At 37.4% G+C, this 24,418-nt stretch overlaps 3 protein-coding genes across 4 annotated transcripts; 2 read left to right on the forward strand and 1 right to left on the reverse strand.

The window, feature by feature from the left end:
- Positions 1–4,338: 4,338 nt before the first annotated feature.
- LOC306822077 (green-sensitive opsin) lies at positions 4,339–10,387 on the forward strand. Of its 2 annotated transcripts, XM_079340809.1 has the most exons (6): positions 4,339–4,414; positions 6,276–6,867; positions 7,055–7,223; positions 8,111–8,276; positions 8,410–8,649; positions 9,903–10,387. In XM_079340809.1, the coding sequence occupies exons 2-6, from the start codon at positions 6,504–6,506 to the stop codon at positions 9,999–10,001; spliced, it is 1,038 nt and encodes a 345-aa protein (XP_079196935.1). In that variant the 5' UTR covers positions 4,339–4,414; positions 6,276–6,503; the 3' UTR covers positions 10,002–10,387. The 2 variants fall into 2 exon arrangements, with proteins under 2 accessions (XP_079196935.1, XP_079196934.1); XM_079340808.1 differs by lacking the exon at positions 4,339–4,414 and having other exon boundaries at positions 6,175–6,867.
- Positions 10,388–12,624: 2,237 nt separating this feature from the next.
- Positions 12,625–16,029, forward strand: LOC306822078 (green-sensitive opsin-like; the record flags this gene model as incomplete). The annotated part of the gene is made up of 5 exons (XM_079340810.1): positions 12,625–12,988; positions 13,163–13,331; positions 14,264–14,429; positions 14,949–15,188; positions 15,517–16,029. The coding sequence occupies 5 exons, from the start codon at positions 12,625–12,627 to the stop codon at positions 15,613–15,615; spliced, it is 1,038 nt and encodes a 345-aa protein (XP_079196936.1). The 3' UTR covers positions 15,616–16,029.
- A 5,316-nt stretch (positions 16,030–21,345) lies between these two features.
- On the reverse strand, positions 21,346–23,682 carry LOC306822075 (green-sensitive opsin-like). Its single transcript, XM_079340806.1, has 5 exons — positions 23,231–23,682; positions 22,879–23,047; positions 22,374–22,539; positions 22,025–22,264; positions 21,346–21,936 (listed from the first exon to the last, which is right to left on the reverse strand). The coding sequence occupies exons 1-5, from the start codon at positions 23,613–23,615 to the stop codon at positions 21,838–21,840; spliced, it is 1,059 nt and encodes a 352-aa protein (XP_079196932.1). The 5' UTR covers positions 23,616–23,682; the 3' UTR covers positions 21,346–21,837.
- Positions 23,683–24,418: the final 736 nt, after the last annotated feature.

The raw sequence follows: 24,418 nt of genomic DNA on the forward strand, positions 1-24,418 counted from the left end.
GTATTGTTGTTTATTAAAACAGTGTTGTCTTAAAAACACATTTCCCTTTATTAAAAAAAAAACCCCAACATCTTATAAAACAATTTGTTGTTTTTTCACGGACAAGGTTGTTTACCCATACGAGGAGTTTGACTTGGTGTTTTCTGCAAAAATCAATAAATAGAGCTAACATACTATGCACCTATACAACAGCACCACTACTACTGACAGGGAAGTTGAAAAGAATAAGATAAAAATAGAAATAAAAATTAAAAAATATAAATATGAGAATTTAAAAACACAGAAGGTGCAGTGGAGGAGCTGTGCAGGTATGTGAATGCTTCACAGCACAAATAAATCCTGGTATATATTTCCACACTCAGTTCAATGTGAACAGAAAATATTAAAGTGGGTTGATGTCAGGCATACAATCTGTTTTAGGTTTCATATTACTGTGATGAAATAAAGAAATCTGTTCTCACCTAAATCCCTGCCTGCAGGGACAACCTGTGGTCTTTGACCTCAGTAGCTGGTCTGTGTCTGCTGTAAGCACCTTTGAGGATGACGTAAATTGAAGGAGATGTGTGTCACCTCTAGCGCGTGTTCTGACTCCCAGACAACCTGCTCAACACCTGAATTACGTACAATGTGTGAATCCAATTAGAAAGGATTGAAGATTAGAAGGGCCAAACTCCTCCGGTTTAAGAGCTTGCTAGTGACTGTTTTTGGAAGCTAAGCTGATGAACACAAGCTCCTTGGATGGGAAATCCTGCTTGTGGGACTTGGCATACTTATGTCAGCTGTGACAGATGGTTTCCTGTTGCTACATTAAGGGCATTACCATATATGGTTGTATGTCTATTACAAAGTGCATGCTTCATAATAATAATAAATTTTATTTAATGGTGCCTTTCAAGCCACCCAAGGTCGCCTTACAGTGGATAAAAGCAGTACAGGAGGTTAAAATCAAACATAAAACAAACAAAAGACAAGTGTAGTGTGAAATGAACAGTTACAGTGAGTATGCCAGTTTAAACAGGTGGGTTTTGAGTTGGGATTTAAAGGTGGAGATGGACTCTGACTGTCTTATGTGGGGGGGGGGGAGTTCCAAAGTCTTGGTGCCAAGCAGCTGAAGGCTCGGGCACCCATGGTACTAAGGCGTGGTGTGGGGATTGAATGTCTACTATTTAGTATTAGCTTATAAAATAAAACAGTTTCTTCATTACTAATCACTGTCAAACCACCCACAGTACTTGATAGAAATTAATACTTTTAATATTATTTTTTTCTACAGATTTATTTTTGGCCTTTATGCCTTTATTATAGAGGGAGGAAAGTGGACAGAGTCGGAAATCAGGGAGAGAGAGCGGGGAGAGACATGTGGGAAATGGGCCACAGGCCGGACGTGAACCCGGGCTGTTTAGGCTATCAAAAAATTCTGGTACATCCACTCATTGTCTTCTTTGATGCACTTTTTCAGGTAGTTTAAGAGACTAGTGATGCGATGACACAGATATGCTGAAAACGTGGTTTAATAAAACCAAAGTTGTCTTCAGGGCACCAAGAAAACCCCTGACATTTTTTAAATTGATATTATTTTCTTTTTGTACTTTTAGTATACCTGCACTTCTATTAATTTGCTCCTCTGTGTGCCCTTGAATTGCCCCTTGTGGACAATTATTATTTTTTTTTTAATTGAAATGAATTTTTGGAGGTGATGAGATACTGTTGGTATGTTGTGCACAATTTGTGACACTAGGGGAAGTTGTATAGTTTGCCAAGAGCTAAAATTAGAGTAACAGATTAAGGTGAAACAAAGTGCTTCAATCAGTGTGATACCTACAACATGGGGTATCATTAAATGCTTAATCAAGTAGGCTTGTTACCTCATTAAAGAGTTGCCGTGCTGTAGTTGAGTTGTTGGCAATCAAGACATATTGACTCACTTAAATCAGTAATCTAGTTATCTTAATTCAGTTAGAGTAATCTGTGAATCACTAGTGTATTTCAAACTGAAAGCAATGTAGACATTTTGACAGTCTGAAAAAAATATGCAGGTTGATACAACCCAGTCAGACATTTATGAACTTTTTTTTACGCTCTGTTGTGATTTTCTAACAGAAACCTGGAATAAAAGACCAATAACCAGAAATTGAAAGGGGAGGACCTTTTATTTGGGCCAGCAGCACAAATCTTGTTAACAGAATCACACCTGATTTACAGAAACACAGACTCTGCCAATCCTACTTTCAGGATAAAAGATCTATCCAATCAGCCAGCCTTAATGAAGTACTTGGTTCCAATTTATCTTTTGATTAAGAGCTCTGTTCACAGTGGCTGCAACAGCAGACAATATTTGACTTTTGGTAAGTGAATTATTACCCTTTAGAAATAAGATTAATATTAACTCAAACAACATGAGGCACTGACTAAGTAATCTATCTGTAAGTTAAAAGTTAAGTATTTAAATTGAATTTAACAAAACGCAGCATATGAAAAGAAATGATTCATTTGATAAATCCATTGCCTTGGCTTTTTACATAAAGTTAGATCAAAAATAATTGGGGTGAAACCATGTATTTACTAATATGAAAGATGAGGTTCAGTATCTTGGTATCAACTTGTTTAGCTGCATCATAAGTCTTCAATCAGAACTCTCTTTCAGTGTACATGTGGTTTTCCATACAAGAGACATGTAAATCCCATGATTGTGTTAATTAAAACACCTACCTAGTATGGATCTGTTTAACTGTGGCAAGTTTTCCTCCCATTGGCCAGCGTATAATTATGTTGGGTTTTTGCTAATCTAATTATTCAATCTAATTGAAATCCTCATTATGTGTTGGCAGTCAACTCATTTGACTTCCATATAAATGGATTACAACTGATGACTATTAGTCACGTCTGCAGCTCTAAAGGCTGAAGAGAAACTAATGAGGAACTTGACTTGTATTTGACATGTATTTAAATCACTTTAAATGGCAATTGGCTATTTTGATTTAATGATACATTTTTGATAAAATGTAAAACTTTCATTCAGACTTGACTATATTTCCATAAAGCCCTATTAAAAACATACACAGGTATAGAACACAGATTGGGTGAGGATAAAAGGAGCTTTATATGCCAATTATGTAGGGGTTGGGGTCTCTCCACCATTCAAGAAAGACATCCGTTGCAACGAAAACTTTGAAGGCCCTGGTCATAGAAAGGTGGTCTGAGAGTGTTCTTTTATACTCCCAATTCCAATAGCCAATGTGTCTGACCAAATGTGATTCCAATAATTGGAATTGATGAGTGTCCTACTGAAAATTGAAAGGCTAGATAGGTAGCAAAACATTTTCTCTAACTGTAAATATGAAATCATGGGATCACTGTAAAATAACCATTGTCAATGAAGGGTAAATTGATAGTTCATTTAACTTTAGCTATGACAGCTCAGTATGATTTAACCCCACAACAGATGGGTGTTCAATAGCTTTCTTACTGCCTCAGGTTAGCAGAAAACAAGACAAGGTGTTTAACAAGTCATTCTACAGTCTGAAACATTGAGGAAGAATCTGAAACAGATAGTTACATTATTTTATCGTTGAAAGTTTTTTTTTTTGCACTGAATCTAGCGGATCACTTTGTCTGTAGCAAGCACATTTGAAATGAAAAGGTATTTGGGTTTAATTTGACTTCATAATTTACAAAACAGACAATGTCTGAATCACACTGGTATGAAGAGGATATTTAGCATAAATGTCAGAGTGTATTTAAGTATTTAAATAAGTATTTAAGTTGGATTGGCATAAAGCATGACCTACTGTGTTAGAGCCACATGCATACTTATGAGGAAGATGAAGGTTGCAAGAAACGAGTTATGTTACAAAAAAGGTTAAATAAAAAAGAATAGCTTGTAAAGATGCTTCACTGGGCAGCCCATTGAATGACAAAGATTGACAGACGGCAGCTGAAGCTGATTTAGCTCTTAAAAAGGGCAAGTTATTTCATGGAAATCACAGATTGGCAACAAAGATACAGGGAAGTTAACAAATAACTATTTGGTGCTATTCTAGGTATAAAGTGCAACACAGCTAGTCATATGGCTTATATTTTTGGAATTTAAACACCAGTGAAAAATGAAACCATATCCTGAAGTTTGTGTCTGCTTGAGGCTGGCACCAGAAGTCACATTAACACACATTTAGAAGAGCCAGTATTTACAGCAGAAATGAACAACATGAGGAACTGGCGATGTAGTTCTTCCTGCTAACCACAACACTTTTATAGTGATACAATGAGGATTTTTGCCTCACTGGAAGGTCCGTTTCAGGCAAAGAAATACGTTGATACGAAATATGTTTTCTAGTTTCAGGGCAAAATGAGCGCTGGATGCGCTCATATTTAACAAGTCCTCCAGGGGCAAGGACTCCCGACTGACCTGGAGAGGGTAAGCCACCTTTTTTCGTCTCCTTTAAATCGGAGGTCTGGAAGCATTTTGGCTTCCCCAAGACTGAAAATGAAAGAGGTGAGAAGATAACAGACAGGAAAAAACTGCAAATATTTCGAGAAGACGAACTAAACAAATAGCAAAATCAACATGATGCAGCATTTAATCGACAGCACAATGAGAAGCTCCAATCACCTCCCTCTGTTGTGATGAAAAAAAACATTGAAAGGCCTATTGAACATCTATGGTGCACTATTCTCAGAGTCAGAATCAGGGTTTATTGCCAAGTACATTGACACATACAAGGAATTTGTATTGGTGTATTAGTGCAAAAACACTGAACAAGGGAAATAAAGCCCAAAAATAGCAAGAACTCTGCGCAAAAGAGGCTTTTACTGTATTTTATAACTTACAAATGCAGCTGTTGACATATTGACAGTGAAAAGTGTTCATATTAGTATGTTTTATTTATATAGCACCTTTCATATAAATATGCAGCTCAAAGTTTCCAGCCAAAAAAGACTTAATATTGTTCTGTTGCTCTCTTTTTCTCTCTTATCATTCTTCTTTGAAATATACTGTATATGGTGCCTGATTGCTGTTTTCTTTTGGAACTGAGATGGCAGGGATAGTGATGGTTTACCAAGAGCCAATGAGGCATTGGTTGAAAAAGGGCTGCAATAATTGAAACGCTGACAAGTACATACTAAGAGTGGTTTGCGATTGTATGAAACATGGAAACCTATTTGTTATTCTATCGAGGAAATAGTAGATTGTAAAACTTGCAATTGTTAATAATAAAGTTAAAGTGAACATGGTTTTGGGCGTTGTGAATGACCCTACATCAAATTAACTAAAAGCCACTCTTCTGTAAAATAACTGAACAAGCTTGAGATTCAGTTACCTATCACAACCCTTAACCCTGCTTGAGACCACATTTCCCTACATTATTCCATCAAAAACTGCTTGTTTTGCATAAACACAGTAATCAATTTTGTGGTTGAACCTTAAGTCTGCACAACTATCAGAGTGCGTCATGTTTATGTTTTTCTGCTTTACAGAATAAGTCTTTTACACTTCTGATGCTCAGTTTGTTGGCATGTCTTTACAGGCAGCTTTACAGCTTTACTTTGGTCTAAAAGGAGACCATCCCCTTTTCTCTCTCTGAGTACTTGGACTACTCTACACTTTACCTGTACAAGGTGAACTATTTGTTAGAGCTGTCTTACAAAATCAATCGTAGCAACAACATGCAGAGTCTTGGTCATAATATTGTGCTCAATGCTGAGGCTCAGGTGAAAATAAGGTAGTCTGCATACCCAAAATTACCCTTATTAAATATGCATGGCGTCAATACTAACTTTAAGTGCTTTTCCCCCTTCGATATTAAAGGAAATGTTTATCTATACATTCATCTGTTAATCTCTCTCTTTGCCTGTCTTGCCATCCTCCTGCTACAGTAATGCTTCTGGAGCATGGATTTAATCTGCAGCCTAACCTGCACTCTACAATCCTGTTAGGAATTTGCTAGTTGAGACCAAACTAAATGGATAGTGTTATAATCAAGTTATATGTTTCAGCCAGGGGCTCCCTTTAATGGTCTTTAATTGCTAATTACATTTGGTGCAGTTAAATGTGCAACATTTACTGTATTTGTATTGGTATTGGTATCTATCTACAATTGTAGAAATAAAGTCAGTGTCCTGTTCTGTCATGGAAGTAGATTTCTCAGTAAATGAAAATAAACCGCAATGATTTATCTGTCCTTTATCTGAATATTTTTGCAAAAGCGAAAGCACATAAATCCTCCTCTGTAAAAGGTCAAGTAACCTATGTCATTTTATAACCCCTGCTGTTCCAGTGAGGAAACACATTGTTGACATTTTGTGCAAGGTGATTAAACTCCTACAGTTAATGCGCTAAATTCTCATGCTGATCCTCTACTTATCTACTTGATCCATTGTGGGGTCTGCCCTTTGGGACTATATAACCATTGCTGCAGTATAACACAGCAGGAGAGTGGACCCTTTGCTGCATCAACATTGCTCCAACTTTGCTCTATAGTCTTTCCTAATCCTATCTGGCTAAGATGGAGAACGGCACGGAGGGCAAAAACTTCTATGTCCCCATGAACAACAGGACGGGGCTCGTGAGAAGTCCTTTCCATTATCCACAGTATTATTTGGCAGATCCATGGATGTTCAAGCTGCTTGCCTTCTACATGTTTTTCCTCATGTGCACTGGTTTCCCCATCAACTTTCTGACACTGCTGGTCACAGCCCAGAACAAGAAACTTCGACAACCTCTCAACTTCATCTTGGTCAACTTGGCAGTGGCTGGACTGGTCATGGTGTTCTTTGGATTCACAGTAACCTTTTACACTGCCCTCATGGGATATTTCTCCTTGGGAACTTTGGGCTGTAACATTGAAGGATTCATGTCTACCCTTGGAGGTAAAGTCCAGAATATGGGTTTTTATTTGCAGATCTGATTAATTTTGGATTGGTTGTCTACTTCCATCATTCTCATCAGTAACTCCATATATAATGTGTGCTTCGATTTGTTAATGCTGTTTAAAGGTGGTGGCAGGATTTGAACGATTTGACTTCAACTTGTGTTTTCTTTTTTGTGTATCCACAGGTCAAGTGTCACTTTGGTCACTTGTGGTTCTGGCTATAGAGCGATATATTGTGGTCTGCAAACCCATGGGAAGTTTTAAATTCACAGCCACTCATGCTGCAACAGGTTGTGCATTCACCTGGATCATGGCTTCCTCCTGTGCTATCCCTCCTCTAGTTGGATGGTCAAGGTAATGGACTTATTAAGGTGGATCATGTGACCTTTACACATCAGCAATGGTGGAATGAAGAATGGGGAACTCCCTTATCACAGCATTTACAGTACAGCACCATAATTCATTCTACATTTACTTTTTTCATGCTAAATATCTGACTCACCAAGCTAGCTCCTCAGGCTACCAGATGTGGCAGAGGTAGATAGATAAGCAACATTAGAAACACCTCTTAATTAGAAGAGCACAAATAGATACTTTAGTTGTTATGGGATATTGTTCTTCACAGATGGTGTAACTCAGTGAGTTTCTTTATCAAACATTTTTGAATTTTGTTCACAACCTGTCTGATGGTATAACTGTCCAATGTTGCCTCTCCAGATGTAAACAATCAGTGTTGACCAAAGTGAGTCATAACCAGAATGAAGAAAGTAGAAACTAACAGAAGGCTCACCTAAATAATTAATTCCTTGTACATTAATGACTAAGGGAACACATTAAAAACTTATAGCTAACATGTTTAAATCCAATATCTACAACATGAAATCATTAACTAAATTGTGTTTTAAAAGTGACTGCGTCCAGGTGCTTGAATCTTTTAGGTTTTGTTTAATATGTAAAGCGGGTCTGACACATTATTTTAAATCCCCTTCAATGGTCAAGCCACTGCAGCCATGAAATCTAAGCATAGCTATGGCTACATCTTGTAGCCTTGTGCAGTTAATGGGGGGATAGGCTGTCTCTATTTGAGGTGGAGAAATCCCAACAATGGCTCTTAACTTGACATGTTGTATAATTATTTGAATCTGATGGAATTCTTTTCCTGGATAAAAAAACATTTATAGAATGACATGCTGCCCTCATTTTATAACGTTCATCTATCAATTTTATGCCTGTGCTCCAAGGTTCATTCCTGAGGGTATCCAGGTTTCCTGCGGACCTGATTACTACACTCAGGCCCCTGGCTACAACAACGAATCATATGTCATGTACTTGTTCACCTGCCACTTCTGTGTTCCTGTCTTCACCATCTTTTTCACCTATGGAAACCTAGTGTTTACAGTAAAGGCGGTAAGGGATACTATTTTAACACTGATTCAGTTGCTTCCATGTGTATGAATACACTAATAGAGTTATTCCAAATTGAAGGTTATGGACGGAGAAGTGCAGTATGAGCAATTACTGATATTTCCCTTACTTTCAGGCCGCAGCTCAGCAGCAGGACTCAGCATCCACCCAGAAAGCTGAGAAGGAAGTCACACGCATGTGCATCCTGATGGTCTTGGGCTTCTTGGTGGCCTGGACACCATATGCTAGCTTTGCTGCATGGATCTTCTTCAACAAGGGTGCAGCTTTCTCTGCTACAGCTATGGCTGTTCCTGCTTTCTTCTCCAAGAGCTCAGCTCTGTTTAACCCTATTATCTATGTGCTGATGAACAAACAGGTATGGTAAACACCAATCCATAAACTGCTTCTCCTTACACCCCATATTTAGTGATAAGAAGCAGAAATATACTTATTACATAAAAAAAGAAAGAAAAAAAAACCATTATTATCAGAATTATCATCAGAAGCTCAATCCGTTCAGCCACTTTGTACTTTGTATAGAGGAAGGGACCAAAGCTTTCCAACCTAATATTCTTTGACAAAGCTGTTTTTGTACCTTTAAAATGTGCGATTAATTGAATATTAGAATTTTAAAGTTAACAAATATTTTTCAAAAAAAAACACTCTCATACACCAAATTAACTGGTTTCTCTTTTTCTCTTAAATGACAATGATTAGCTCTGAAGTGAAGAAATTCAAGTTTCCATCTTGCTATTTTGGGTTTCCTGAATAATTTAATCAAGTTTATCAACTACTACATTAACAAACAATATAAATTAAAGATAGATAGATAGATAGATAGATAGATAGATAGATAGATAGATAGATAGATAGATAGACAGACAGACAGACAGACAGACAGACAGATAGACAGATAGACAGATAGATAGATAGATAGATAGATCGATCGATCGATCGATCGATAGATAGATACTTTATTGATCCCGAGGGAAATTCTAAACACACTAAAAGAAGCTTTTAAACATGTTACATTTGGTAAAAAACTAATTCATTTTGTAACTTTAAAGGTATAATGCATGATTTTTCCAAAATGAAGAACAAATTAGTTAGATTAATTTTAAATAATCTCTCTCCATCATCAAGTCTGAACCATTCACCATACCATACACACTCTGTTGTGTTGGATGTGTGTCACCCTTTGGGCAGGGTTTTTTTTTTCTCAAAGTCTATAATAAGGATAAGGATAACGATGGGAGAAATTTGGGTGTCACAACAGCTGCAAAAAACAGTTAAAACAGGGAATATAAACAGCATTAATAGCAAAAAAGAAAAAAAATACAGCTATGAGCAAGTTTACATTAATTAAATAAAGGGGATACAAAATACAAAGACTTAAATAATAAAAGGCATAAATAATATAGAAGGGTGCTAGCAGAAGTCCTAAAATGAACAGACGTTCTAAAGAAGAAACTATTATTAACGTTGAAGCAGTGATACAGAGCCATCCCTGAACATAACCCTACTCTTCCTGCTTTTGAATGCAAAAATTTAGCCAACGTTGTGATTTTTTTTACAGTCAAAATCCAATGATGTCTCACTTTCTAATCATTAAATTGTCTTGGTTTTCAGTTCCGTAACTGCATGTTGTCTACTATTGGAATGGGTGGCATGGTGGAGGATGAGACCTCTGTTTCAACCAGCAAGACAGAAGTGTCCTCTGTTTCCTAAGCACAGACAACAAGCGCAGATCTCAACAACTGTATTGGATTTTTATTTTTTTTTACATTCAATGACTATTCACAAGTTTAAACAGGCAAATGTATAATTTGTACAAAATGGGTTTTCTCAAAATTACTCTGCAACAAGATCGGATATGGATTGAAATGAGGCTTGAACCACATTCTCAACAGTTTTCGATGTTACTCTGTGTATTTGTGCATTCAATTCAGTTGGCCCTGTGAGTTCCAGAAAAGATTTATTTTCCTTTTCAATAATGAAACTTAATTTTCATGATGGCCAGAATGTACTTTCTTCATCACTTGTATATATATTTTATAAATGCTTATGACATTGTAAATGTAGATAAATATATGCATGAATCAAAATCTGTCTCTTTTTTTTGACAAGTTGAAGTCCAGTCAAATTTTATTCTCCAACTTTTTGCTTCCTGAAAACAAGTTTGTTACAGTAACAGTGGTGCGAGATAGGATACTGTTGTGATTCATTTATGAGAGAACATTTGCTTTGGTAGCGTTTTTACTCTATCTGTAGTTATACAATAACACATCATCTTATGTTGGATCCAAAATAGGTTATGTTCGTTTGAAATACTTGTCTCCAACATATAAAGCCAATGTTACACACCTCATCAATGTAATTCAATTCAATTCAATTCAAAAAACGTTTTTTGTCCCCGGGGGGCAATTCAGGGCACACAGAGCAGCAAATAACGACAGTGTAACTATACAAAAACATTTAACCTATCAACAAGAATAAAGTGTAAAAGAAGAATAAGTGTCAGGATGTTAGTGTGTTAGTACAGGTTAGAATCCAATCACAGAGTTAGATACGAAGAACAGCAAAGAGGAAAGTGTCTAGTACAAGTTGAGAACAGTGACCAAAGTGACCATAGTGCTATGATGGATACAATATAAGACCTGATATCAGACAGAAAAAAGTGGAGTGTGAACATAATAACAGAATAAATAAGTGGAGTAGTGCATCAGACCGGAGTAAAAATTATAAACAGCAGTAATGCTTAAGCTTATTTGCAATTCATAAGGGGTCTTAGAAATAAATTAAAGTGAAACTCTTCAATAAAACATGCGTACATCAAGGACACAAAACTCTTGGTGATTGGATGTACTTCCTGCACTATAGATAGGCAGCATGGGCAAATTCCACACAACCATAAGTGTGTCATCATGAGTTTATGTAAAGGTCTAGAAGTGTGCCATAGGGCAAACTGAGGAGGATAGACCCCTTAGCCTTTGAGCTCAGAAAAAAACGTAAAGCCTGTGTCAAGAAGTATTTTACTTATCTGCTGCAAATAGAATCATAAACAATTGAAACCATAAAATCAAGTAAAAGAAAAAACGGGTTAAATCATCCCCCCAGTGATTTTTCTTCAATATCCATAATTTGTTTGTTCTTTGATCCACTTCATGCTCATAGGTCTAATTTGCTCAAACTGTCTTAACAAACAAGCCGAAAAGATGTGAGGACCAGAGAATCTTTACTGAACTTACTTTACATAACACAAGAACAAGGTTGTTTAGTCTTCCACTAAGCACACATTTGGACGGACCCAAATCCGCTTTATTTAATACACCTCCAGAATGTTGACACTGAACATTATCTATATTTGTTATCTGCAGTCTCCTGTTATTAAAAGGGTAAGCAAACAAATCCTTCAACAAGATCGATAGATAGATAGATAGACAGACAGACAGACAGATAGATAGATAGATAGATACTTTATTGATCCTGAGGGAAATTCAAGGCATCCAGTAGCAGTATTCAGACAGGCAGGACACAAGACATTAGTTACAATACACACCCACTGTCCCCCTCCCCTCTGTATACAATAATCCCCCCAAACAAGATTTAGCAGCCCCTATGTGACTAAGAGTAAACATAATTACAGATTGAACCTGTGCAGTTAGCATTAGCATTGGACCTAAACTTATATAGCATAACAAAGGTGATATTGAGACCTTAGACACTGATTTTAATCTTTTTTTGTTCTTTACTTGACAAACAAAAGATAAGTATTTTTTTTTTAATCTTACTTTATAACTCAAAATGTCTTGCTTGACATTTTAATAATAGGTTTTGTTTTACAAAAGGGGGTGGCTTGAAGGGGAAAAAATCACCAAATAACCTGAAGAAATCATTCATGTGTCTTTATAAATTGTACCTTAATTTAGACAAAGGTGTCACATGAAATAAAAATAATAAAGATGAACATAAAGCGAATGAGTTGCTATAAAATGTTTGAAAGATCCTCAGTTCTTTGGTTTACAATGTTCTATTATCAGTTTTCCAATTTATCACTTCAGCAATGCAAAAAAAGAAAACTTAAATTAGTTAGAAATGGCAAAGTAAGACAATTCACTTTTAGAAGAAGGTGCCAGGGGCACATAACCAATCCTCTGTCGTCAAGTTGATGAAAATCCGGTATTAAGTCGAATTACTGAGCATTAGCAGAGGGATTTATTTTCAATCCTTTTGTAATCCAATTTTTGACCAGTATATAGTCTGGACCTACAGTATATCTCCTATCATCAGCAGAGGGGTTTGGAACTGTTCTTGGGAATACTACACACTGTAGGACCACTCCTCGGAGAAAATGGAGAACGGCACAGAGGGCAAAAACTTCTACATCCCCATGAACAACAGGACAGGGCTTGTGAGAAGTCCTTTCCATTATCCACAGTACTACCTTGGAGATCCCATCTTGTTCAAGCTGCTTGCCTTCTACATGTTTTTCCTCATCTGCACTGGCTTTCCCATCAACTTCCTGACACTGATGGTCACAGCTCAGAACAAGAAACTCAGGCAACCTCTTAACTTCATCCTCGTCAATTTAGCTGTGGCTGGACTCATCATGGTGTGCTTTGGTTTCACCATCACCTTTGTTACTGCTATCTACGGCTACTTTGTTTTTGGACCAATGGGCTGTGCCGTTGAAGGATTCATGGCTACTCTTGGAGGTGGGCCATAGAAACTTTGTATCAGTGTTATTGCAGTTTGTTGCTTTTGTAAAGTAAATATCCATAGTTTACTATACTGCCTGAGATATCGAATGTATGACACTCTGAAACATGAAACAATCAAGATTGCATCTATAATTATAACCAGATGTTTTGCCTCTCTTTAACTTAAAGGTCAGGTGGCTCTCTGGTCATTGGTTGTCTTGGCTATTGAGAGATACATTGTTGTCTGCAAACCCATGGGAAGCTTTAAGTTCACTGGAAGCCATGCTGGAGCTGGAGTTGCTTTCACCTGGATCATGGCTATGTCTTGCGCTGTCCCCCCACTGGCTGGATGGTCCAGGTAAATCTGTTTTTGGCGTCATTCTGATAAAGAAGCCAATATGTGGTTAACCTTGTTAAAAGGTTGCATTTTAGTTTGACTCAGGATAAAATCATGAAACAGGCAAGAATTTAAAAATGATATGAGTTTTAATGTATTATTTATAATGAAGTCCATCATAGTCTTTCCTATCTTACATCCATTCTCCTTCAATGACTTCTTCCAAATTTGGCAGAAGATGATAAAAGAGTTTTGCAATTTGAATCTATACAATAAAGAAAATGGCTTGGATATCTAAAAGTCAGAAGATGCATCAAGAGTAGTAGCATAAAACAGAAAACAATCATAGATGTTCCTCCTTTGATACAATTTTTAGTTAAAAAAAAGATTATAAATGTGTGAATGTCAGCACTGTCTAAGATAACAACCAAAAAGTCAGAGTTAAGTAATACTTACTTGCAATTATGAAAAGGTTTGTTCTTAAAATTGAACTTACATGCAGAAATAAAATGCCAAAGACAACAGCTGACATTCTGCTGCTATATAAGATTTCAATTGCAGCACATTAACCTTGCACAGATATAGGGACAGTATATTCAATGTTCAGGTGTTTATTATTTTTGTAAAATAAAGCATCATTCAAATTTCAAGATTTTCTTCCTTTTCATCTCAGATTAAATCAGCCAGTTGCGTGTCCATATGTAAAGATTACAAATTGAAATGTGTAAAGATGAAAGGGACATCAACAAAGTTGCTGACAGCTTTTTTCACTTCCAAAATGCACTAGAGTATAATAGAAGTGCAGCATTTTCCACTCTCATATCATTTTTAATGTGCTGATGGTGATACAAAAGTTTAAATGAGCATGTGTGGACAAACATCTGCAGCAGCTTCATTCTGACAGCTAATTAATGATACAGTACTGAAGGATTTTCTCTTCTCTTGTCACACAGGTACATCCCTGAGGGTCTGCAGTGCTCCTGTGGACCTGACTACTACACTCTGTCGCCAGGCTACAACAATGAATCATACGTCATGTACATGTTCATCTGTCACTTCTGTGTCCCAGTTGGTACAATCTTCTTTACCTATGGAAGCCTTGTGCTGACAGTCAAAGCTGTAAGTCTGATTTTTAACTGCACTTCATATTAAACAATATGTTCACCTGTACCACAATATGTCATTGATACCTACCAATTCGATATGCTGATGTCTTTTAGTAACACCAGCATATAACAAGTCACATTGTAAAACTGCTCCACTAAACTGACCTTTTTCTATTGAACATCACATTTTTTGATTTATTAATGTTTTTTTTTTCTTCTGACCCAACACTGTCACTGCAAATCAATAACTTTTTTAAAGCCACATCTTGTTACATGTCAAGCTGCCAAAACTGCCAACTAGTTTTCTCAGTTAATTGATATATTATCTCTGATAAACAGACATGACCAAATTATGAAACAGACAGTGGGTAACATCCTCGTTCAGATTCATTTTTGGAGGGATCAGGGCTAAGTAACAATGTGTAGAAATGATTTTAAATAAAAACACAGGCTTTAAGATTTGCTTGGTATTTCACTGTTTGGGAATTGGTCTTGCTAACTTCCTACTCATCTTCTTTGGAACACATTCCAGGCCGCAGCTCAGCAGCAGGACTCAGAATCCACCCAGAAAGCTGAGAGGGAAGTCACACGCATGTGCATCCTGATGGTCTTGGGATTCTTGGTGGCCTGGACACCATATGCTAGCTTTGCTGCATGGATCTTTTTCAACAAGGGTGCAGCTTTCTCTGCTACAGCTATGGCTGTTCCTGCTTTCTTCTCCAAGAGCTCAGCTCTGTTTAACCCTATTATCTATGTGCTGTTTAACAAACAGGTCAGTTCAGTTCTACACTTACACCATGGTTTTCTGCATAAAATAATCTACTTATGTCCCTTCTATAACCCTTGCAAATTGGAAATAAGGGCCTAATTAACTATTTCAAGTTTCAGAGTGAGCTGTTGTATTTGTTAAGGATTCTTGAGGTTTAGGGGTGTTATGATTAACTAAAAAGCTTCATTTAAATATCCAATTTGTGTGTCCTGCCTGAGGATAATGAGTACTGGCAAAGTTATTCCTCGAAAAGCATTATAACTTGTGCCAAATCAAAGAAACAAAGAATGCAATGTTATCTACTAAAACATCTCTGTCTTATCCCCTTCAGTTCCGTAACTGCATGCTAAGCACTATTGGCATGGGCGGCATGGTGGAGGATGAGACCTCAGTCTCTACCAGCAAGACAGAAGTCTCCTCTGTATCTTAAAGATATCAACTTCACACCTACAGACATCCTTCTCCCTGCTGTCTCCCTGATTCTGGATGACTGTCTTCAAGTGAAAATAACGAAACGCAAAAATGGACATTTAAATGAGAATACATGACGATGGCAGCTTCTACTGTGCACATTCTGAATTGGTGTGTGATAGAAACTGAACCCAACAACATAAATAAGCAACAGCAGAAGGAGAAACGACAGAACAACTCTGAAACACAGCCTGAAATGTTTCCTTGTAACTGATATGGTGGTATGTTTGGATGTGTGCGTGGATGCTTGTTGCATGGTCGTATATTTATGTCATGGATAGGTCAGCATATCTGTTGGCCTTTGTCATTATATTCTGTATATATTTTATAAACAAAACTATTAGAAAAGTTATTAAATGCATGCTTGAAAAGACATTTTGGTTGCTGTGTTTTTATTCAGATACTGCAATAACTCTGACCTTTATTTCCACTCCACCCTAAAACCAGCCAACAGACCTTAATGAACCTTTAAAGATACATTATTTAAATGTTTTCATGTTTTGCAAGAGGAAACATATACCATTTGTCTTAAAGCTATTTTAAGGTGATTTTAGATGTTTATGGAACATATGGCTGTGGTCGAAAAAAATGAAAAACATTGCCTCTATATGCTTTGAAAAAGCACATTAAACTCTCTATCATTTCGATGTAGTTATTGTTAATGTCTGTGACTGCTGCCCCCAGATAGGTTTCAGATGAATGCTACCTATACCTTTTATTTAAGCCTTTGGAAACAATTCACAATTACGATGATAAGTTTGAGTGTTCTCAGAAATAAGATTGAGATTTTTCTTCAGGAAACACTGCGAGGGAATAAACAGGAACAGCTCAGCAAAGAGACAAGATGCCAAAATCCACACAACCCACAAAGATGGATGGATGGATGGATGGATGGATGGATGGATGGATGGATGGATGGATGGATGGATGGATGGATGGATGGATGGATGGATGGATGGATGGATGGATGGATGGATGGATGGATGGATGGATGGATGGATGGATGGATGGATAGATAGATAGATAGATAGATAGATAGATAGATAGATAGATAGATAGATAGATAGATAGATAGATAGATAGATAGATAGATAGATAGATAGATACTTTATTGATCCGGAGGGAAATTCAAGGCATCCAGTAGCAGTATACAGACAGGCAGGACACAAGACATTAGTTACAATACACACCCGCTGTCCCCCTCCCCTCTGTATGCAATAATTCCCCAAACAAGATTTAGAAGCCCCTATGTGACTAAGAGTAAATATAATTACAGATTGAACCTGTGCAGTTAGCATTAGCATTAGACTTAAACTTATATAGCATAATGTACATAACCTGTGAAGGAGAGAAAAACATGTGCTGATTAAAAGAGACCCTGTAAACAGTCAAAGAGCCTTAGAAACAAAAAGTGCTGACCTTCTAGAAACTAGTTACATGTGCATGTACAGTGGTGTTTGAGGTAGTGCCAGAGGTGCGAGTACAGTCATTAAACAGTCAATGTGTCAGTGAGCTGGTTTGCTCTCTCAGGGTCCCCGTCTTCTGCATTGTTGTTTTTCTTCTTGCAGCCTGTGATGGTTTTCATGCCCTCCCAGACCTCCCTCATGTTGTTCTGCTGCAGCTTCTGCTCTACCTTCCTTCTGTACTCCTCCTTTGCCTCTCGGAGTCTGACCTTGAGTTCCCCCTGCACACGCTTCAGCGCTGCCTGGTCTCCCTGCCTGGTCTTGAATGCCCTTTTCTTCCTGTTCAGGATCTCCTTGACATTGCTGGTGATCCAGGGCTTGTTGTTCGGGAAGCAGCGCACAGTTTTAGTGGGAACCACAACGTCCATACAGAAGTTCATGTAGTCAGTTGTGCAGTGTGTGACCCCCTCAATGTCCTCACCATGAGTCTCTTGCACTCCAGTCTGTGGTCTAAAAACAGTCTCTGAGAGCCTCCTCTGCCTCAGGAAACCACTTTCTAAAGGTGCGTGTTGTTACCGGTTGTCTCTGGATCTTTGTCTTGTACTGTGGCTTGAGTAGGACCAGGTTGTGATCGGACTTCCCCAGAGGTGGTAAGGGGGTGGCAGTGTAGGCGTCCTTCACGTTTGCATACAGGAGGTCTATTGTCCTGTTCTTCCTGGTGGGACAGCTTACAAACTGGTGAAAGTCCGGTAGTGTAGTCCTCAGTGGAGTTTTGAATCTAATATTCCACATCACATCACTGTGTAGCTTAAAATGTTCAATGAAGAATGAGACATATTTACAGGATTTCCCATTATTTAACCAAAACAATATTTCAAACAAGCAGAAACAGAAAATAAAGATCAAGATGCAACACAGACTTCATCCAAACAGATGGCATTTTGAAATATGTCCTCTTTGAATTGACATAGCTTATTTGGTATACACTTAGTTACACTGTTTGTTTATACAAAATGCATAAGTTCATTAGCAGAAAGCTTTTCTTTTTGTTCCAATTAAAGACATTTTCTCTGGGAATTTTCACCTTTACTGGCAGCACAGCTGAAGAGAGGTAGAAAACACCCTCTCACCCCCACACCCTCTCTTCCTGACTCTCCACTGTCCTGCCTCCCCAACAAATGCATAAAAAGCCATTATAAATCTTTAAAAGAAAACAAGCATTTCTCTGTTTTTATGAAATTTTATTATTTTTTCTGTTTCGACAATACAAACTTAACATGTCATCTTTATGAATCTTAACAACAATAGGCACAATCTCGACAGAGAAGAAAGACAAACTAAACAAAAAAAAACCTCACCATACTAGCAAGCTCAATTTCACTGAAATACAATGTTCTAACTGTAAAATAGACAATTTTTCTCATTACTAATTTATAATCTACCATCAAAGCACTCGTTTAGAAAATCAATGATTTCTTTGGGGACATTACTGTCTATCTGTCCCATTTACTACTAAAAGAGAGAAAATAACAATACAAAACCACCAAATATATATATTTTAACTAAGTGCTCGTAGTGCTTGCACGATATTATTTCAGAATGAATTTATTTTTATTTTCAAAGGTCAAAAAACAAGTAACATTTTCTGTGTATGTAAAGTGTATTTAATGGAGTGCCTGCAGTATCCAGACTTAATTAATAGCCTGTTGACCAAAATGTGTAAGTTCAATCTGTTTAAACGTTAGAGTTAGTAAATTAACATAAATGGAAAAAAATAATGAATACAAACATTAAGAAGATGAAAAAAAAATACCTTAAAAGATTGACATTAAGGTTAAGGTCACGTGATGTAAAAGCTTCGCAGATGATGTTCTTTCTGCATCATCTTGAAGCTTAGCCAGCCACATGAAGGAGCTGTTGTTACAATTGCAATGACTGAGTCTGAACTACAGCCTGGCCTACCCTCCCCTCTGGGTCTAATACTAATACAACCCCTGCTTAAGGAAACAGGCTGCGCATAAAGATCACTAACACGGTGGAGATGCTATTTCAGCCTTGTGCCCTAGGAGGCACTACAAAATACTATTATAGTACAAAACAATGCAGAGGGAGGAAAACACTAGAAATGTCTCACCCTTTCTTTCACATTCTACAGCAGGAAATGTTAGTTGAACTAAGAATGTACAAGTTGAGTATCTCAATTATAAATGTTGATATTAATTACATTGTATCTGCCTGCTTGGCCCTTGACTATATGTTAAACATTGAATTTCAGAATACTGAAGGACATTTGAGTTCCAGATTGCTCCCAAATTACTGTAAAGGAAAACAAGAGTTACACAGCTGAGCATCAAACACAAGTAAAACAGAGTATAGGAAATCTGTAAGGTACAAATGGAAAGAAATAGTGCCTGCCAATAAAGCAACAATTGAAGTATAAGTTAAAAGCATAATAATGCTAAGCAGAAAACATAGTAATGGCAACTTTGACAACAATATTGGCAGTGATTTTGAAAGAGCCATTCAAATCTGAGGTCCAGTGTTGTGTACATGCAGACCATGATGGATGCACACATTGGGATCATTTCGTTGTGGTGCATTTCCATCACTGACATGGAGGAGCATGGAAGGGATCCCTGGCACCTTGAGGTGAATATCCATTCTGGCCTTCAGCCCAACTTAAAGGCAGTGTCAGCAGCCCCTCATATGGACCTTTACCTTGAAGTCAAGGAAACTTTAATTAGTGATTTTACAAACACAAAGTCTTCCATTTCTGATGAATTTTTGCAACTTTGTCAAAACCGTTGCCATGTTTGCACAGCAAATAACAGAGTCCTCCATATCAAGGAGTTCTGGGAAATATTGTTAGCAGGCTTGCACTTACAGTAGAGACATGACTCTAAGTCAGCACTTAGAGTCATTTTTTCTTTATTTGTTATTCTGGGTTTGTGTTTTTTTGTATTGTTTGTAAGGACTAGGGGGGCGTGGTAACCTAGCCAAACACTGGTTGACAGGAACCCTTTCAATTTTGCTGATTTGTCACTGTGAGGCGATGCCCCAGCAAGGGAAACAGGTTTTTTAACAGGTGAATGAATGTTTGTTCGTGGACCCACTGAAACGTTGCATCAGTGGCCATTAACTGTGCTGTTAACTTAAACATTTTTAGTAACCTCTTTTCTTTTTGAAGAATAGACAGACATTTCAAGAACATCTCTTAAATAAAAAACAATTGTATATCTCTGGCTTGGAGGCATATACACAAAATGTTTGCATATTTGCATACTTATTTTATACTTATGACTGATATTCCCTTGAATTTATCTAGTGGAATGGCTATTACTCTTGGAGGGCTATATCACATGATCTAACACTTCTTTTCTGTCTATAACATTGTTTGTTTGTTTTTTTTTTACATATTTTTCTCTCTGGATCATTGTGGGACCTGGAAACTCTGACACTGAGAATGAGCATAGGTCACATCCAGTTGGGCTGAGGCTAAATAAAAATGTAAATGATTGCTGGCATATTGATATTCTATAAATCCAGTATAATAAGTAAGTAGGGTTTTTTTTATACAGTATATTATGTATGTTTTTCTTTAGTTTTGTTTTACTCATTATACCCATCCATTCAGTTATGTTGTGCTTTATGTCATTGTTACTGTTTGAAGCGAAAATTCAATTTTGCTTAAAGAAAATAAATTCAGCTCGTTTTTTGAGTCAGTACCTACAACCATCATGTGTGCGCGTTTGGACTTTTATCTATTTTGAAATCACTTTACATTTCTGAATCTCAAAGTGCTACAGAGTTTAAAAGATTACAAAGCTTCTGCACCGAACAAATAACATGTCTCTGTTTATCTATTTGTGACAGCAGGCTGAAGCCCAGCACAAGACTTTGAACACTTGGAAGTTCTTATCCCTGCGCTAAACCTTGTTAACTGGTTTAACCTGGGCTACCCTCATCATTGACAACATCATTGCCTGGTTACCATTATTCAATTACCAGAAAGGGGCTTCTGTGGGCTGACCCTCCACAGATGTCACATGTCACATACATAGCCAGACATACAGTATATGTCCAGACTTATATTGGGAACACTTAATAAGCTAATATGACTTTGATTTTGTATTGAAAAGAAAATGCAAACCCCTATGGGAGTTCTGCTAATCTAGTCTGGTAAGCTAATTCGATTCTCAAGAATATCCTTTCTTAAGATTGCAACTTTTAAGGATTGTCAGAAGGTTATTATTTCCAGTGGTTTAAAATGAAGCCATTATGACAACACATTTTCATGCATGCATTTATTTATCTATACTATTAATATATACAATGTTTACAATTCATGATGACCAACACAGCAAGTGAGAAAAAATGTAGTTTAACATGTTTTGTTATTTTGAAATCAGTAAAAAATATGCCTCCTGCAATGTTGTAAAAAAGGAAACATTGTGGCTTTTAAACTGCATTGTTTAAGGGTGTTTGTACTTCAATGTATCCAAATAGCTGAAATATTGTTCAAGGGAAACTGTGTCTCTGATAGCATGGAGAGTGAGCATCCACATACATCTAGAAAATTATTTGCATTGATTTTGAATTTGGGTCAACATATCATTTCAGACATCCTTCAAATAAAAGATGAGAGGACTTCCTTCCTGGAGCTGTTCATCACTATTCAGGTAGTTCAGATGTCCCTGAACTATACTCAGTCCACGTTGAGGGTTATTCCAGATCAAAAAGGTAGTAGAAAGTAAAATGTCCAGGTATGAGAAAATGTCTTAAGAGACAGAAGACACTTCTGTCTTGCTTGTGGAAACTGAGGTCTCATCCTCAACCATTCCGCCCATTCCAATAGTGGTCAGGATGCAGTTACGGAACTGAGGAGGATAGATAAGGAGGTTACAATCAGATATGCAGGAGTACAAACAAGCATAAAAATCACTATATATAAAATGATGAACTAACCTGTTTGTTAAACAGCACATAGATAACAGGGTTGTACAATGCTGAGCTCTTAGCAAAGAAGGCAGGAATAGCTGCTGTCAGAGCGGTGAATGCAGCTCCCTTGTTCATGAAGATCCAGGCGCTGAATGTTGCGTATGGTGTCCAGGCTACCAGGAAGCCAAAAACCATCAACACACACATGCGTGTGACTTCCCTCTCAGCCTTCTGGGTAGACTCAGACTCCTGCTGCTGAGCTGCAGCCTAAAGGGTTTCATAGTAAAAACTCCTGACTCATGTCACACAGTTTTACATACATTTCAATTGAATTCCTAAAAAGCAATAACTTCAACATTTTACAAACTTTACTTACAGCTTTGACAGTCAGCACAAGGCTTCCATATGTGAAGGAAATGACAAACACAGGAACAAAGAAGTGAACTACAAACATGTAGATGACGTATGATTCATTGTTGAAGCCTGGAGCAAGAGTGTAGTAGTCAGGTCCACAGGAGCACTGCATGCCCTCAGGAAGGTACCTGTGTGAAATCATGCCGAAATGTTTTAACCATCCATTTAATCCCTTTATCTATATTCAATTTGATCTATTGAATTGTGTTTTGTGTGGTTTAAACATACATATATTTAAACCACTAGTTTGAATGCCCTCAGGAAGGTACCTTAGAACAGTTGTTTTGAAACAATTAGTCTTTAGCCATTCAAGCTTCATATCTTCAGTATCACCAACCATATAACTTTGCTTTTACACTCTCATTTCCTTCAGCCTTAATGTTTAACTGTTTAAGCGTTTTCTTTTAGTATTCAGATTAACAGTGATATCTATTGTAAGTAAAATGACAAATACAAATGGCAATTACCTGGACCAGCCAAACAATGGGGGTCCAGCACATGAGAAGGCCATGATCCAAGTAAAAAGAACTCCAGCCCCTGCATGAGCGCCACTAAACTTGAAGCTTCCCATGGGTTTGCAGACAACAATGTATCTTTCGATAGCCAGGACTACCAGTGACCACAAAGCAACTTCACCTGCAGAGAGAATGAGGGATCTTAGACAACAGCTTCACAAAATTAGGTTGTTTGTTGTTTAAGAAGTAATATTCTAAATGTATGTCCAGAATATCACTCTTATTGTCAGGGTAGGGTTAGGGTTAAGGAATTTTGAGAAGAGAGAAAGATATTAAGCATGAAAGACAAAAATTGAGTCCATACCTCCTAGTGTGGCCATGAACCCCTCAATGGCGCAGAAAGTTGGTCCAAGGATGAAGTAGCCATTCACAGCAGATGTGATGGTGATGGTGAATCCGAAGGCGCACATGATGAGTCCAGCCACAGCCAAGTTGACCAGGATGTAGTTGAGAGGTTGCTGGAGCTTCTTGTTTTGGAATGTTACCAGCAATGTCAAAGCGTTGATCGGAGTCCCAGTGCAGATCAGGAAGAACATGTAGAAAGCCAAGAGCTTGTAGATCATTGGATCCACCATATAATACTGTGGATATTCAAAAGGATTTCTAACAATCCCTGTCCTGTTGGACATGGGGATGTAGAAGTTCTTTCCTTCTGTGCCATTGGGCTCAATTCCTCCATCCCACACCATCTTCACAATGCTGTCGTTCTGTTGAGGTTCTCCTTCCAAAGAATCCAATTGCGTTGGTGGACACGAGACTAAGATTTGTGCAATGGGGTTTTTATACCCAACCACCAACCTTTGGTCAAGTTCTCAAATTGGATTACAGGTAGCACAAAGGTTGACTGAGGTGAGCAATAAATCTGACCGGATGGAGAAGCCTATCTCTCAGGTCATTTGCTCCATTTACCATGCCTAAAGGATTACAGATTAGGTAATAGGAATTACAGATTAAATAAATGAATAATTGTAAGTAAATTCATTATATAGGAGTTCATCTACAACTCAGAATCCATGTGCATTAATGCCCATGGATTCGCTGTTCGCCACCACCAACCTTCATGCAACATGCCTCAACAGCTGTGGATAACCTTCTTCTCGGAAGGCTTTCAACAAGATTAATTTGCATCAAAGAGAACCAAAGAGCATTTTGTAGATGTGGTTAGAGCCAGGGATCTGAGTATGCCATTTGAACTTTTTCACACCAAACTCATCAAAACATGCCTGTTAAATCCCTTTACAGATATAGCATCCTTTGACAAAGTCATATAGGTATCTATAGTGCTATGTTATTTTATAGCATTTGCTGTGGTTGACACACACATTTTATTACAAGTAGATTGTAGTTTGTTTTAACTATACACTCATTTACAAATGTAAAGGATAAAGCAGTTTTCTCTATCAAAAAGCTCTACATTTTGGTTTACTTGAGAATGTCATGAGAAGAGACTCTTCTTTGTCACTAATCAAGTCAACATTTTCTCAGCTCATGT

The sequence above is a fragment of the Symphodus melops genome (assembly GCF_947650265.1).
Source record: "Symphodus melops genome assembly, chromosome: 4".
Classification (NCBI taxonomy): domain Eukaryota; kingdom Metazoa; phylum Chordata; class Actinopteri; order Labriformes; family Labridae; genus Symphodus; species Symphodus melops.